This window comes from Symphodus melops (genome assembly GCF_947650265.1).
Source record: "Symphodus melops genome assembly, chromosome: 4".
Classification (NCBI taxonomy): domain Eukaryota; kingdom Metazoa; phylum Chordata; class Actinopteri; order Labriformes; family Labridae; genus Symphodus; species Symphodus melops.
This window is the reverse complement of record NC_136694.1, coordinates 1,611,010-1,627,590: the sequence shown is the minus strand read 5'-3', so window position 1 is coordinate 1,627,590 and position 16,581 is coordinate 1,611,010. Positions and strand designations below refer to the sequence as shown.

Sequence of the window (16,581 nt, the reverse complement as noted above, 5' to 3'; positions counted from 1 at the left end):
GACATCGTGTTGTTGTAAACAGGACGAGTTTGTTTTTATCTTTCTCTGACTGTGATTCAGTCTCTCACATCGACACTGTGTTCCTGTGTTTTATTCACACGAGATGCCACGTCATGCTCTAAAACAAAAAATCAAATGAATGATGAGCTACAGAAGATTAAGAACTCTGCGACGCGTCTTCACTACAACAAAGACGAGAGAAGAAGACACGAGCTTTAGATCGGTTCCCCTGTGTGTATTTATTATACACCCTCCCACTTCAAAGTGTCTCTGTGGTCGACCCACTTCTAAATCTCCTCGGCTTCAAACCGTTGAGGGGGGAGGACGTAAAAACTTTCTTCTTCATCCTATAAAATATTTTATAAGCTGTAGGTGGTGCCTGAAAAGGGCAGTGAGACCGGCTCACCTGCCGTCACTCTGCTCTGACTACAAGCCACGCCCACCCCACCTGCCACACCCACCTCATAAGCCACGCTCACTCCCCTGGCTCACACCCAGCTCATCTGACACACCCACCTCATCTGACACGCCCACCTCATCAGCCACACACTTCATCAGCCACGCCCATCCACCAGCCACGCCCACCTCATTAGCCACACCCACCTCATCTGACACGCCCACCTCATCAGCCATGCCTACCTCATCATCCACGCCCACCTCATCAGCCACACACTTCATCAGCCACGCCCATCCCATCAGCCACGCCCACCTCATTAGCCACACCCACCTCATAAGCCACGCCCACTCCACTCTGCTTCCCACCTTCAGTTAAGTCATGTTAAGGTTTCCAGTGTTCACCGTTGGACTGGTCACCTGACTTTGTCTCTGACTTGTCCTCTGTTTGATTGTTTACTACAGATTGCTTTCCTTCTGCCTACCTGACCACGTCCTCACTTTGCTTCCCCACAGAACCTTTACACTCTGCTGAAGTCTGCTGAGCTACATGTCAATTAAAGAGCATGATGTGGGTGTGCTGCATTTAGGTCCCAACACCCGTTAAAGCATTTCCAAACAACAACAGAGACAAAAGAAGTCAGACATCCTGGTACCTCGGCTGCACTCCTCACATGATAGTCATAAAATACCCTCTGAGTGCATCAGCAGGCCGTTAGCCTCTTCATCAGCGAGCCGAAGGTGAGCTCCTCGGGAACATGAAGACGGATCGGGTGCTCTGATGGAAACCTGTATCTGCTGCTTAGCGCCGGCTTCGTAATGAGTTCAGAGTGAAGCAGCGTTAAAGGGCCTCCTTCAGTTCTGCCCTTCACTCACAGACGATTTTGCAGAGATGATAATTATGAATTATTATGACAACAGTGCAAAATGATTATTCTAATAACCTCTTAGTGAGTCGTTGGGAAGCGGCAGGCGAGGAGATTACTCATCGTGAGAGGAACGCTGAGTGACAGCGAAGCAAACGAGGGCCAAACATGCACCTGTGCGCTCGTCGAACGAGCACCTGATGATCATCCAAACACACGCGCGGCGACGCTCTCGCTCCTCTGGCTGTGATTTCCTCTCAAAGATGTTGAAACACACTCCGTCGTCCTCGCACACGGCGGCCTCTGCTCCGCTCTGATTTCCATTTAGATGAGAGACTGGGGAGTAAACAACGCCATCGAAAACCCGGCTGATGAATGAGCCTTGATTGGTTATTAATTAACCAGCCAATTAACTCGCTGTCCCCATATTCAAATCAGATTATGCAGAACAGCTGAGAAGTGGAGCTGGTGATTTGTGCAGGAGGATCAGATGAATGTTCAGAGAGCAGAGAGTCAACAGATCATGACAGGAGTTGTAGGTTTATATTTACTTCAGAAGAAAAGAACAGACAGCCGTCCCCTCGAGCAGGAGACACATTTGTTTTTATTTACAGACAGAAGACGTCCCCACAGTCTGAGAGGACGTCTCTGCTGCAGGCGGCTCTTCGTACTCTGTCAACAGATCTCAGGATCAGAAGGTTTCACTGGAGGGCCGCTCAACAAGTCTGAGTGTTCGTCCATGTGGCAACTGTCATCACATCCCCGATATAAGAGGGCCCCTCACAGGTGGAGGCCCCTCACAGGTGGAGGCCTCATCACAGGTGGAGGCCTCATCACAGGTGGAGGCCCCTCACAGGTGGAGGCCTCATCACAGGTGGAGGCCCCTCACAGGTGAAGGCCTCATCACAGGTGGAGGCCTCATCACAGGTGGAGGCCTCATCACAGGTGGAGGCCTCCCTCACAGGTGGAGGCCCCATCACAGGTGGAGGCCTCCCTCACAGGTGGAGGCCTCATCACAGGTGGAGGCCCCATCACAGGTGGAGGCCCCCCTCACAGGTGGAGGCCTCATCACAGGTGGAGGCCCCATCACAGGTGGAGGCCCCCCTCACAGGTGGAGGCCTCATCACAGGTGGAGGCCCCATCACAGGTGGAGGCCCCCCTCACAGGTGGAGGCCCCATCACAGGTGGAGGCCCCCCTCACAGGTGGAGGCCTCATCACAGGTGGAGGCCTGGTGGAAAAAAAGGACAAATCGAAACTTTGATTCGTGAGAAATGAGTCTGTGCGTTGATCTCGACCAGGTCACATGACTGTAACACTCTGGATCCAAACAATCTGTCGGAAGACTTCAACTCATGACAAGAACCCCTGATCACTCCGCTCCTCTAAACGCTCCACCGGCTCCTGAGGACATTTCTGTCTCTCCTTCCAAACCTGAACTCAAACCCAGGTTATCGTCTCTTTTGTCCTGCTGCTGAACGTCTCCGCTCATCAGTACGATGCGGTTCAGCTTTTTGTCCTCCTGTAAATAAAGATCTTCTCATGGGGAAGTGTCCTCGCACTCTCAGTCAGGCTGCTGACTCATCACTGTTTTCATGTCTTCGCTGAATCGTCGGTCTGACTCACTCGTGTTTGTGTTTTTTCTTTCAGGATGGTACCGAGGATTCTCTACCAGGAAACCAAATGTCAAGGTAAGACACACAGACTCTTTGACTTCTCATCTTGTCAAGGAGACTCTCGTTACCTCAGTCTCCTTGATGAATGGGTTTCTTTATCTTTTACTCAGAGTTTAACAGGCAGGCAACAGAGGGGCCCCAGGTCGATAAGGGGCCCCGAGGGCCGATAAACTTTATGCCATAGCGGTAGAGTAGAAAAGAACCTGGTCTGTTGGTCTGACTCAGATGTAAACACATGCGGCGTCCATCAACCCTCACCGTGGCCCTCGGGTCAATTTATTTCTTTTTAGTTAAATTTGAGACATATAATCGTTTTTGTATCCTACAGTTTGGCCCCTCGGCACTGAGAATTAAATTAATGTGGCCCTCGCTGTGACTGAAGCTACTAGCTAACTAAAGAGCGCTAACATTAGCATGCTAACACAACAATGCAGGACACAGTTGACTGAAGCTACCAGCTAACTAAAGAGGTTGAGTGTGGACATACATATACATTATATCACAGTATTTAAATGTGGATAAGCATCATGGAGCTGCTTTAATGAGTGCAGGCTAACGGTTATTAGCACAGCTTTGTCTCCAGTTTGTGAACATCCTGTGAAGGACGCTTGTCAGCAGCGAGCACAGAACAGATGTGGATGTGGAGGAGGGAAAGGAAGGGGTTAAAAAAAGCTTTTAGTGGAAACAACTTTGGACTGTTTAGGTTTGAATAAGAAGAGAAGGATTCTTAATATGTCTGTGCTTTTAGAGAGCACGATGGGACGTTAGCTTTTCAGATGCTGCGGTGTGTTTAGTTTGCATCCTGACCCTGTGCTAGATATGAGTCACAATCACAGCTCTATATACATCTCTCTATTTTTAAAAGCACCATGTCTGGATCACAAGCTAACAGGCTTCTGGCTTTTTAGTCTTTTAATATAAAATTCAAAAAAAGACCCTTTTCAGTGTTTTGTCTCGTTGTCCCTCTGTGAGATTCGTCTCTGCTGCATCCTGCTCCGCTGGTCTCTAAGAGGCTTTTCTGTCTAGCTTTACTATTTCTAGAAGGCACCGGTGTGTTTCTCTGCTTGGCTTTGTGTGTTGCAGAAAGTTCTAGTACGAACACTAGAGAGATCATCAGCTCAGACCAATCGTCACCTTCCAGTGTTATGATAAGGATGTGCAAACTTTCTGTATATTTTGATATACAAAATGATAAAATGCAGGAAATTCCTGACATAACTGAAGCAGAAAGGTGTTTGAGGTTTGTGATAAAAACAATAAATAAAGTTACTGAATGTTGTACTATTAATAACAGAGTCAGCAAACTCAGTCTTCTCTTAAAGTGAAACCGCTCCTTTTGTCCCTTCTGGGCCTCTGTACAGTGTCTGCAGAGCCTCTGTCCTCTGACTGGATTTTACTGCTCTGATTGGTTCTGGTTGACTCTGGACGTTTTGGGGCGGAGCTGGTGTGTTTCCTCCAGCCAATGACAGCGCAGCAGGCGAGCTAGGAGTGGATACAACTCAGCGATCGGACACATCGTGAATATGATGGGCGGGGCTATTGCACCGCAGATAAAGCTCGTCACAAAACGAGGGTCTACTTCCTGTTGGACAGGGAGGTGACAAACCGCGGCAGTTAGCTTGTGCTAGCGTGCGTTAGCTTGCAGTGTAGCTACAAGCAGTAAACATACCCACTACGCCCTGCAGGGGGCGGGGCTTCTGTGGGAGGGGCCACGTTTGAATGTTCTGTTTACACACAAAAATGCTCCTGACTCCTTGTAAGTTTCTTTTAATCAATTCATCCTCGAATTATCGCGGCTCTGTTTGACCTCTGTGAAGTGTGATTCTTCAAGCACGATTGTTTGAATACTAAAGATGGTGGCAGTGTGTGAATAAATCTCTGAGAGAGCATGTGAGCTGCTGCTCTGTGAGTAAGGGTGGGCTGTCTAACACAGAGCAGGTCTGTGAAAGAAAGACGTTCTCATCTTACATCCTGCAGGTACACACACACACACACACACACACACACACACAGGGTGAAGGTCGACTCAGGAAAGAAAAAAAAGAAGATGGCTTGTAAGTGAGTCTTGTTGAGAGCTTCCAAGGCGGCCCCTCCAGAGAACAGCCTGACTTATAGTGGACTAACATAACAGCTCGGCTGTAGGCGGCATGCTGCCACTCATTTCTGTAGGTTACAGCAAGGTCAATGGGATGCAGCACAGCGGGGATAATAGAAGAAGAGAAAAGTCGCTGCTAAGGTTTCCTCATGCAAATCAAATAGCAGAGAGAGAGAGAGAGAGAGCCGTACTGGTATCAAACTTTCAGTGTGTTTATGTCCTGGAGTGTCCACTAGAGGCTGGCTGCAGCAGCACAGGAAGTCACATACACACCCATTCAAAAAGCCTGTTTTTACAGCAGACATGAACATGTTTACAGCCTGCTTCAAAAAAACAAATAGGTGTGATTAGCTCATGTCTCCATCCACACACACTGTACGGGGGGGGGATGTTTTGATGGCGGGCGCCGTGTAATGGTACTCAACAGCCTCGACGTGACCCCGCCTCCTGACTTACAGCAGCTCTCTTTCCCTTTATTTCAACAGACGAGCTAAAGACTCAAACAGACAAGTCAGGATTTAAAACCTTGATGTGTTAAATCTTGACTCCAATCATTATTCTGCTTCAGACGGATCAAAGTCTCCTCTCTCGACTCAGACTCTCTCTGAAGAGGAGGAACTCAGCAGCAGGAGGCCGTGAACTCCACGTTAAAGAATCCTCCGAGGAGCCCCGATAAAGAACTGGGATGTTAGATTTTAAACACCTGATCAAGTCTGCAAAGATGATCCTTTACAGGAGTAAAAGTCTTCTCTAAACCCCAAACTGAAATAGGCTTACAACAGCTGTGGTAGCTTCAGGGGAAATGTGAATGACGGAGATTATATGGAGTGTGTATGTGAGAGCTTCACTCTGTTGATGTGCTGCACAGATTGAGAGGAAACTCATCATTCATCATTAGTGCAAACAAAACAAAACAACAGCAGGATATAAAAGAAAACCCCAAAACATCCATGAAACTAAAGGACTGTAGAGAAAAACATAAAGTAAAAATTCAGCCCAAATGTCTTTATACTGAAGTCACAACTGATTTAAAGGAGCAGTATGTCACTCTGCCCCTAGTGTTTGAAATGTGTACTGCAGTCTAAACTCTAATCATCACAGAGAGCTGTCTGGCTCCGCCCCCTCCTCTCACACAGGTCAGCATGTGGTGGACACTGTAGCTTCAGTGTTTAGCCAGCTCTGCATGTGGTGGACACTGTAGCTTCAGTGTTTAGCCAGCTCTGCATGTGGTGGACACTGTAGCTTCAGTGTTTAGCCAGCTCTGCATGTGGTGGACACTGTAGCTTCAGTGTTTAGCCAGCTCTGCATGTGGTGGACACTGTAGCTTCAGTGTTTAGCCAGCTCTGCATGTGGTGGACACTGTAGCTTCAGTGTTTAGCCAGCTCTGCATGTGGTGGACAGTGTAGCTTCAGTGTTTAGCCAGCTCTGCATGTGGTGGACACTGTAGCTTCAGTGTTTAGCCAGCTCTGCATGGGTCTGTAAAGCTTTCTGCGTTCTAACCTCTCTCCATGTTTCATCTCCAACATTGATCCTAGTTTGAGCAGCTTTCTGCTGCTGGAGCTTATTAGAAACATGCAGAGGCTTTTTAGCTCGGGTACAATCACTTCTATCTGAAGCAGTTCCACTGCCCGCTTCCATCGCTGCAACACCTGTTCACCTGATAACTGCTCTCATATCTGGCAAACCCAGGGGCGTCCAAAACGGCCGTGTGGGGAGAGAGAGAGAGAGAACGTCATCATTTAAAAACCTTCATGTACAGATTGAACCTTTAACGGCAGAGTTTGTTCTTGTAGTAATAAAAGAGTCAAATCTTCTTATTTCACTTTGATATTTAGATATTTTAATGAATGAATTTGTGTTTATATAGATTTTTGTTTTTCTCGAGCTCACGAGTCTGTGCAGAGCGTGTCCGCAGTTCAAAATAAATACAGGCAGATGCATCTGTGAGAAACAATTGCATGCCATAGTTGCTCTCTTCTGTTTGCATGCCTTATGTCGTGTGTGTGTGTGTGTGTGTGTGTGTGTGCTGCCTCCCTCTCCCAGCAGCGAGGCAGCAGCCCAATCCTGTTAGTTCCACCCTAATCACCTGGGTCTTCCACAAAGAGCTCGCTGGTCGAAACGAATCGCTGTGTCTCCCTCAGGAAACACAGCGACTCGTCTCCAGCTGAAAACTCCACTCTGTGAGCTTCATCGGCATCCACATTAACACGAGTGTCAGCGAGAGCATCGGCGTGTGAGATCCGATCTGGGCAGGAGCCAGCTGACTTTGGCTCCATGCGTTATCAAAGGTCGTGTTATTCTGTCAGACGTGCAGAAGCCTTTAAAGGTGAACAAGTTAAAAATGTTTACTGTGAATCTTTTCAGTCTCTCTGCTCTGAACGTGAGATCCCTCTGCAGCTCACGGTCTCACACCACACCATCCATCCCGTACCTGAGCACACTTCACGAGCTGGAGCCTGGTGAGTCCTGCAGCAGAGTGAGAGCCTCGGTCTCAACATCTGCTCAGGAACATCTGGAGAACAGATACAGATATCAGCTGATTAGATGCGTGTTGGTAAAGTTCGCTGTGTCTCTGAGTTCAGAAGCTCATCATGACTCAAACTTGATGTGACGCTGCTGATCTTTAAACGGATCAGCTGACCACGTCTTCACTGACCTTTAGTGACCTTTACATTTAAAGCACATGTTTCTGTTTAGAGTCATACAGCAGTGTGTGTGTGTGTGTGTGTGTGTGTGTGTGTGTGTGTGTGTGTGTGTCACTGATGAACTTTCTGCAGCAGGGCAGTGAAGGGCGTTACTTTTGTGTGTGAGGTGACTGCTGATTTACGCTGCCAGACACACACACACACACACACACACAGACACACACACACACACACACACACACAGACACACACACAGACACACCAGAGTTAGCCAGGATATCTCTATCGCTGTTGACTGAGTTTCGTGGCAGCGGCGGCGTGTCCAATCACCTTCAAGCTGATTTTGACCAATCAGAGTATCAGAAGGAAAGGGACACATACACACACACACACACACACACACACACACACACACATAGAAGCCCTTGTGTCAGTGCTCAGTGTGCATTAGTCAGGGTCATCGTCCATTGAATCCTGGATCAGCACAGTTTGGCTCCTCGCTCTCAGATTCTGCAGAAACGCTGAAATGAACATCAGCTGTGATCTGGTCACATGACCGCAGCGCTCAGACACGACCACAACACGTCTTCAGGAAGAAGCCCAACGTTGAAGAACAGAAACAAAGAAGGACGTCCTTACTTTATCACTCGGCGCCACGGCGAGAAATTACCGAGCAGTGACGCTGCACGTCAGAATCACACGGAAGGAAGGAAGGAAGGAAGGAAGGAAGGAAGGAAGGAAGAAAGGAAGGAAGGAAGGAAGGAAGGAAGAAAGGAAGGAAGGAAGGAAGGAAGGAAGGAAGAAAGGAAGGAAGGAAGGAAGGAAGGAAGGAAGGAAGGAAGGAAGGAAGGAAGGAAGGAAGGAAGGAAGGAAGGAAGAAAGAAAGAAAGAAAGAAAGAAAGAAAGGAAGGAAGGAAGGAAGGAAGGAAGGAAGGCGACCAGGGAAGTGAAACACAAAAAAAACAGGAAGTGAAGGAGGAAACTGAAGGCAGGCCTCTGATTGGATGTCACATGAACATATTGATCATATTGACCTCGTGTTTGTGTCTGAGCACCAGTCGTTGTCCATGAGTAGAGAGCGTTCGTGCAGCAGGCGACCACGAGGAGATGACGCTCTTCCACGTGTTTGTGCGGCCGCTCCGAGCGCCTGCGGATCGTGTCTCGCACCGACGTCCTCTTTACTCGTCGTCTGATTGGGGGAAAAAGTGACGGAGCAGTGTCGGTCATACAGCGCCCGACGCCCGTTGTCATGGAGACGGTGCTTTTCTTCTCCTTACAGAAATGCTTCATCCACGATTGGCTCGTGATCACTCCCCGGGAAGTTTTCACGAGGAGACGCTGTGTGACGTGTCAGTCAGTGTGGCCGGCTGTGGCTCAGTGGTCGAGTTGGTCGTCGTTCATGTGAGTCTTTCATGTGGACACGGTTTGTGCGTGCGCCCTGCTCGACGTCGTATCGTCTTCCTCTCCTCCTGCTGGTTCTGTAAGCTAACGTGACAACAACACTTTCAGAGCATCAACAGAGAGAGAGAGGTGTGTTTCACTCTACAAGTCTCTGCTTCACTTGACTCTCTGACCCCCCCCCCCCCCCCCGTGTGTGTGTGTGTGTGTGTGTTCATAACCGATGAGCCTCGATCAGTTCCTCCCACGGAGGTCAGAGGTCAGACGCAGCCGAGTGTGTGAAGAGTAAAACTTCAACATTAAAACACTTCACTCTGCGCTCGTGTTTCACCACGACTTCTGAACCTTCGCGCTCCGTCTGATATCTGATGCACGGCGAGCACGGCGAGGTGTAAGCGTGTTAATGACATGTGACCTCACCACTAAACGTTCTCCGCCCACACGCCGCAGGAGGAGGCTTGCAAACACTTCAACTTCATGTTTTATAACTTCATGTTCCTTTAACTGCTGAACACAACCTGAGCTTTTAACACTTCAGTTTGACCTTTGACCTTTGATAATGTCAGTAACTCATTTGAGTGAGTCCTGAAGTTTTGGAGTTCATGATAGAAACCAGCAGTGATCTAATAACTGGAGGAATAAGGTCACAGCGTTCACTCTGTGCGGCGTCCCATGATGCTGTTTGTGCTCATAAATGAAGCCAATATTGTTTCCATCTCATTTACACACAATCCTGCTGACACGTGATTGGACAATAGAGCCGGCGGACAATAAAGCATTATGAGACGTCTGTTTGTGTTTCAGTCCATCAGTAAAGAAGTCTGTGTGTCTCTGTCTCGTCTCCTCCTCTTTGACACGCTCTATCTGTCTCAGCTGAGGAGCCGTGATTGGTCCCCTGAAGGCCCTTTATACACAGGTCAGATCAAGGTGGCGTGCAGCGAGCAGAGCGGGGAGACCCGACGGTTGTTTGTGGGTTGATGACTTTTTAGTATCCTCCTGTGTCTCTCTTCTTCTAGAATCGTCTTTTGTCTCCGTGTCTCTCTCCTCTAACGAGCCGACCTTTTCTCTGAAATCCTGCTTCAACACCATCAGCTAAATTAGGAACAGCACACACACACACACACACACACACACACACACACACACACACACTCTTTGATCCCAGCAGCTTCAGAGCCCGAGGTGTTCAGAGTGCACTGACCTGTTAACAACCTTTCAGTGTCACAGCTAAACTACAGAGACAGGAACAAGATGTGCTGTGTGTGCAGGTGTGTGTGTGTGTGTGTGTGTGTGTGTGTGTGTGTGTGTGTGTGTGTGTGTGTGTGATGTACTCTACACTACCTGGTCTACATGCAGCTCTGATCTTTTAAGAATAATAAATAGTCTCAATGCTTTATAGATCATCCTGGCTGTCGTGATACGTTGTCGTTGTAGAAGTTAATTTTAATCTCTCTCACACACACACACACCTACACACACCTACACACACGCGCACACACCTACACACACACACACACACACACCTACACACACACACACACACACACACCTACACACACACACACAGCCATATTCCTGTCAGAGTTTGTTTCATGATAGGAGGGGGAGACAGATTAAAAGGCCTTGCCTACTGTTGCCATGGTGATTTCAGATGCTGGGGGGGGGACCAGACTCCACCTGTTCACACAATCTCTACTCAGCATCATTATTCTGCTCCCCTTACGTCCTCCACACACTCTCTGTCTGCTTCACAACCACCAACTCTCACTGTCCCACCGCATAGTATTATGGGATGTTTGGCCCTAACAGCCTTCAGACAGACGATGCAGAGCGCGTCACAGTCAACAGCTGAAGTGTTAGATTATTATTCACCTCTGACCTCTGCAGGCTTTACACTACAGAGAGGCACACACACACACACACACACACTTATCGAATGCTTGATAACACATTTCTTCAGACTGTCTGAGACAAACATAAATAGATACTAACACTCACACAGCATGTAGCCTACAGAAGTGAAGCTGAGCACACACACACACACACACACACACACAGCCAGCCTTTAAACAGATTCAGTTTGCTCTCTCAAACATGCAGCAGCATATAGAGATGAAACCCCTCGGTGGACTCCTGCAGCTGACGCTTCGTTTTGCTAATTCAACATTTCTTTTTTTTTTTTTCTCACCATTTCCATAAAATCTCTCCCCGCTCTCTGGAGCTGCGAGGATTGTGTATCTCTAACGGCCTGATTACTTCCACGTCGGAGGCAGAGTATAAAGTGTTTAAGGTAAAGCAGGGAGAGCTGCTGAAATATTCACATGATGCTAACTTTTAATAGTCGAGCAGCCAAAGCGCCCGCGGAGCCGCGCGGCGTGTTCTCGCACCAGGAGCGCCGCCTGCTGCAGAGTCACTGATTGGCCTGTCAGAGACCTGCGGTGAACACAGCGTCTCACATCTGCTGCTCGTGCAACTTTAAAGGAGAAATAAAGTAATTTAAAAAAAATGTCAGAAGGCTCGAGCAAGTCGGCGAGCAGCGTCGTCAGACCTCCTCCCTGTGAGGTGCAGCTGTGAACGGCTCCGGAGGATTTCAGGAGCAGCTCATGAGACGGACACATGTTGAAGAGCAAACAGGTTTTTAATAAAGTGCCTCCTCAGGCCTGAACACTCTGTTTGTTATGATCCAAACATCATAAATCTCCAGAAACACTGCAGCTCATTAGGCTTTCCCTCCTCTTATTTATCACCGCAGAGCCCAAACCACTCCAGACCAAGGTTTACAGTAAACACCACACTGAAGCTGAAACAAACAGGTGTAGAAATATAAAGGTGATGAACTTCATCTGATGTATCGTTGCTCCAGTAACATTTACAGAAATCCACAAATCATCCGTCTTCTTCAGCTCGCTGACGTCGGGTCGTTTTCCAGCTCCACTCGGGGGAATCCGAGGCGTCCCAACGCCAGGATGGATTTATAACTCTGGAGTCTCCTCCCAGGGAGGCGTGCAGTCGGATCCTGATCAGATGCTCCAACCACCTCAGCGGACTCCTTTCGATGTGAGCGAGCAGCAGCTCTACCTCAGAGCTCCGCCCCCTCTCTCTCTCTCACAGGAGTCCAGGAGACTCCCCGCACGATGCCTTTCCTTCGGTCACTCCCCACAGCTCGTGTCAGTCTCACCTGGGGCACAGACTCCCTCCCCACCTGGAGATCTGTGTTACCTGTGTTTCTGCTTCATCTCTAATGTGCATCATATTCAAAGCAGCCTGCGTGTTAAAGCAGCATCAGTGTAACCTTCAGCCTCGCCTCCATGAATAATTGAACAGTGCACCTCTGAGGCCCAGAGCGTCACGTCTGTGAAAGCTGGAGCTCTCCTGACCCGTGTGTGGCGGCGTGACGGGAGAGCTCAGGAGCTTATCAGGTGGTTTGTCTCTGAACACAATCAGACTCAGGCGTCTCGTTTGGATGGCGAACAGCTTACAGAGTTGTTTTTTAAGTCAAACTGTCCATGAGTGGATTTTGAGAGTCCATGTTGGGCATCGAGTTAATAAATCACTGATGTTTCAGTCAGAGTTACACGACTCAGACGCTGTGGATCCACGTGGAGCTGATCCTCCTTCATCCGCCGCCTGACGTGCACCTCTTCCAGAAATGATGTGATTGGTCCTCTGAGTAGCGTCATGATATCAGTCTCTGAGGAAGACGAAGAACTGATTCATCACATCTACTGTGTGACAGGCCAAACATCCCGTCCTCGGCTTTGACTCAGCGGCCGTGAGTCCAGCGACGTGTCCACTTTTTAAACTGCTGCCCAATATCATCATCTCCAACCCAAACATAGCGAGCTTACGTTCGGCCGCCATGGCCGTGCCAGGAAGTACGTAGTGGTGACTGTTCTAATAGACTGGAGGTCAGTTCCTGCAGACTCAGATCATCTTTTATCTATTGACACATCTGATGTATTTATGTAGTCGTGTTTTTGGGGGTCTGGCTGGAGTGTCATAATCTAGATGCTGTTTGTTTGTTTGTTCTGGTTTCTTTTAATGAGACTCTGCAGGCTGTGAAAGTGAGCAGAACCATCTGAGACTGAGTGGAGTCAGGATCAAAAAGAGATGTTTGTGATGTGTGATCTGTGTTTGTTGCTCTTTGTAAAGGAGGTTGTCCTCTCTCTGTCTCTCTCTCTCTGCAGGGAGTTTTCCCGGCCGGATACGTCCACCTGAAGAAAGCCGTCGTGACCAACCGAGGGTGAGTTCACCAGTCCACAACTTCCTCTGCTTTTAGTCTTCATGTTTGTATGTGACAGAAGGTGGTCACAGCTCCCCCTGCTGGCGGGGAAGTTACTAAGCTGTTCACAGAGCCTCTTACACACACGAACACACACACACACACACACACACACACACACACACGTGCTGCCCTGGCCTCAGAGATGGAAAGGATCCAGATCCATTTCGACCTGTGCAGCGTCTCTGTGATGTAGAGCTGCCATAGAGAACTTTAAACCCGCTCTCAAACATTCCTCGCTGTGCTGAACCCTCTGCACGCTCTGATTGGACCGTCTCACAACGCAGGCTGAGGAGCTTTGAAGCTCGCACACACACCAGATCACGTCTTTATTTGTCACAGCTCCGAGGCTTCGTCTCCTCTCGGAGCTGAAGCCGTTTAGGAGCTACTTTGATTAATTCCTGTTTTCTGTTGGGATCAGTTGTTGTTTTTTTGAGTCCCATTCTCTCTAAATAAAGTATGAACCTCCTCGTTCCTGATTCTCTTCCAAGTTCAAGAGTACATATTTTAATACATTTGCATAACCGACGGAGAAGCCTTTCCTGTTTCTGCTAACTTACGATGAATCGGAGTTACGGAGCGTGACTCCATTTGCATAAGAGTGTTTTAATTAAAGGCAGGCAGAGTAAATTAATTGGAATTAGTGACTGCTCGGCTGTTTGAAGAGGCCCTGCAGGCCAAACAGAGACGTGTTCATGCACAGAGAGCGGACGGCTGCTGCACCAGCTCACATAGACTAAATACCATGTATAAATACAGTGTGTGTGTGTGTGTGTGTGTGTGTGTGTGTGTGTCGCTGAGAAAGTGTTCAGGCTTCATTGCTCTTGTTTACTGTGTTGGGACAGAATGGAGCTAAATTAAAGGTTTAAGTTTAAAGGAGCAGTCTGTCATGTCCAGAATTCAACATGTTTCACCACCAGCTCATCAAACACTTCAGCTTATTATGAAAATAAAGCTTCTTTCAAATCAGACCTTAAAGACTAATGTTCAACCATTTAAACTGTCAAAGTCAAATATTAACTCTGTTTTTCAGCTTCTTAAAGGAGCAGTCTGTAGCTCTGCCCCTAGTGTTTAAAATGAGTACTGCAGTCTAATCATCACAGAGAGCTGTCTGGCTCCGCCCCCTCCTCTCACTAAATGAGAGGATTTACATCTGCATTCTGTCAGAGTGACTGACCCACTCTTTAAACTGACTCTGTTCCTGCAGCTGTGATTTATTTGACGTTTATTTAACCGAGGGGCAGACTCTCTCATAAAGCTGTCTTCTCTCTGATCTGATTGGTTTTTAAACTTCCAAACACACAGCCTGTCATGTTCAGAGACATGTCCGTCCTCGTCTCTAAGTGCAGCATGTGTTTGAATGTGTTGATTTGAAACGTCAGGAGAACGCAGGTGTTCAGCTTGAACGCTGCGTCAGGATGTCGGGCGGCCTCGCCAGCCGACTGCTTCTCTGCAGGATAAACACTCTCAGAGCTGACATTTATAAATATCAGAAAACAGCTCCCCCGCACTGCAGCTCACACCCACACAGACAAACAAATCAGCACACACACACACACACACACACACACACACACACATGCTGTCACAAACAAAACAAGTTTATAGAAGATGTCTTCAGAACATGGAGTGAAGTCCTGCATGTTCTCCTCCTCTTAACGTCTCACGCTGAATAAACGTCTCCGGTTGGTTCCCTGAGGCCGGATTAGAAGCTCCAGTGAGCGCCGCCACCTGAGATGACTTTAACTGTGCCGTGTCAGCCCGACTCAGGGGGGACGTCCTCTAATGCAGGCGAGCAGCATAAGGAAAGCCTCTGCACCACGGAGGTGAACTTCTTTGTCTAACTGATGCTCGAGCGCGCGCTGCAGTTTGTGTGTCCTTTAGAAACGTACGGCTTCCCAACGATTACTGAACTAAACATGTCACAGTTCACTCTTTAAAGACGTCTTCCTCCTCACATTAAGGCAACAATAGGAATTCAGTTTCGTCCCCTTTGGCGCCCCCCGAAGGGCTCTGAGTGCAACTGCTGCGTTGGTTTTGCACGACTATGACTCAGCTAGCGTCTACAGCTCGATGTTTGTAAGCTGTTGTTGCTGCATGTGTTCACCCGTCAGCTGAGCGTCGGGCTCGCAGCCTCTTGTTTGTGCGGTACAGTCGGTTTACTGGAAGCTCAGCGTGAGCACGTGTTGATGAACACACTCTAACGAGACAGTCCTGCACCTGACCCGCCGGCTGACGCCGTCATGTGGAGTTTGATGGATCTCAGCTCTGACAGCATGTTGGCTTGTAGATGTATAAATATTGGGATGGAGGGAGGGAGGGTATCTTTAGACTGATGGAGGACTGAAAAGTGAGCGTGGGGCAGAGAGACACTCAGAGAGAGAGAGATAAGAGAAGGAGGTGCGTGCATGCAGGGAATATGGAGGCAGAATGTGAGAGAGAAGTCAGGTGAGGTGAAGGAGGAAGAGGAATGAGAGCCGGAGAGATAAGAGTGCAGGAGGCGAAATAATGCACGATGGAGGAGAGTGGGGAAAAAAAAGAGTTGATGGAGGGGGGGGAGGACCTGGAGAAGAGGAAGAGCTGCCGAGTGAGAGGGATGATGGAAATGTGCCAGGACAAAGAGAAAAGTGAATGAGGGAGGGGGGAAAAAGGAGGGGAGGATTAGCTGGAGTGAAAAGTAGAACAGAGGAAAAGAGGAGGAGAAGCGTGACAGAAACAAGTGTAACTAATGTGGGTGAAATCACCAGGCGGCCGGCAGCGACAGCTCAGCGGGGAGATCGGCTTATCTGGCACACTGCTTTTATTAATTAATCAGTTATGAGATGGAGGGAGGGAGAGAAAGGGAAGAATAGGGAGAGTCAAAGAGAGATGTGTGTGTGTGTGTGTGTGGTACTCCATTATTCCTGACTGCAGGGCTGAGTGACTCAGCTTTCAATTTTAGCGAACAACTCCCCGATGTTCCAAAGTCTGTAAAGACGGGGGGCGGAGGATGAACAGTGATTTCTAAGGCGGGGATGAGCTGAGGTCTTGTCTTCAGGTGTTACAGCAGTTTTTAGTCTGAAAACAGGAGGAGGGTTCAGATTACTCACTGCACAGGAAGAAGCTTCTTGTATTTGCTGCTGCTGTGCGTGTTTGTCCGGGGCTGCAGAAAGGGGGAGCTTCCTGGATCGAACCCTCACCGAGCGCGCTCGAGTCCCCTCTGAGTCCTGATCCCATCGTAACGAGAGA

The 16,581-nt window shown here is 48.5% G+C and overlaps 1 protein-coding gene across 1 annotated transcript in view; it reads left to right on the top strand.

Moving 5' to 3' along the window:
• Positions 1 to 16,581, top strand: part of LOC306822698 (dedicator of cytokinesis protein 3-like) — a 101,903-nt gene that overhangs the window by 23,482 nt on the left and 61,840 nt on the right. Inside the window, exons 3-4 of the mRNA XM_079341865.1 lie at positions 2,908 to 2,948; positions 13,259 to 13,314. Of these exons, the coding sequence (XP_079197991.1) occupies positions 2,908 to 2,948; positions 13,259 to 13,314 (97 nt within the window). The remainder of the gene's footprint in view (positions 1 to 2,907; positions 2,949 to 13,258; positions 13,315 to 16,581) is intronic.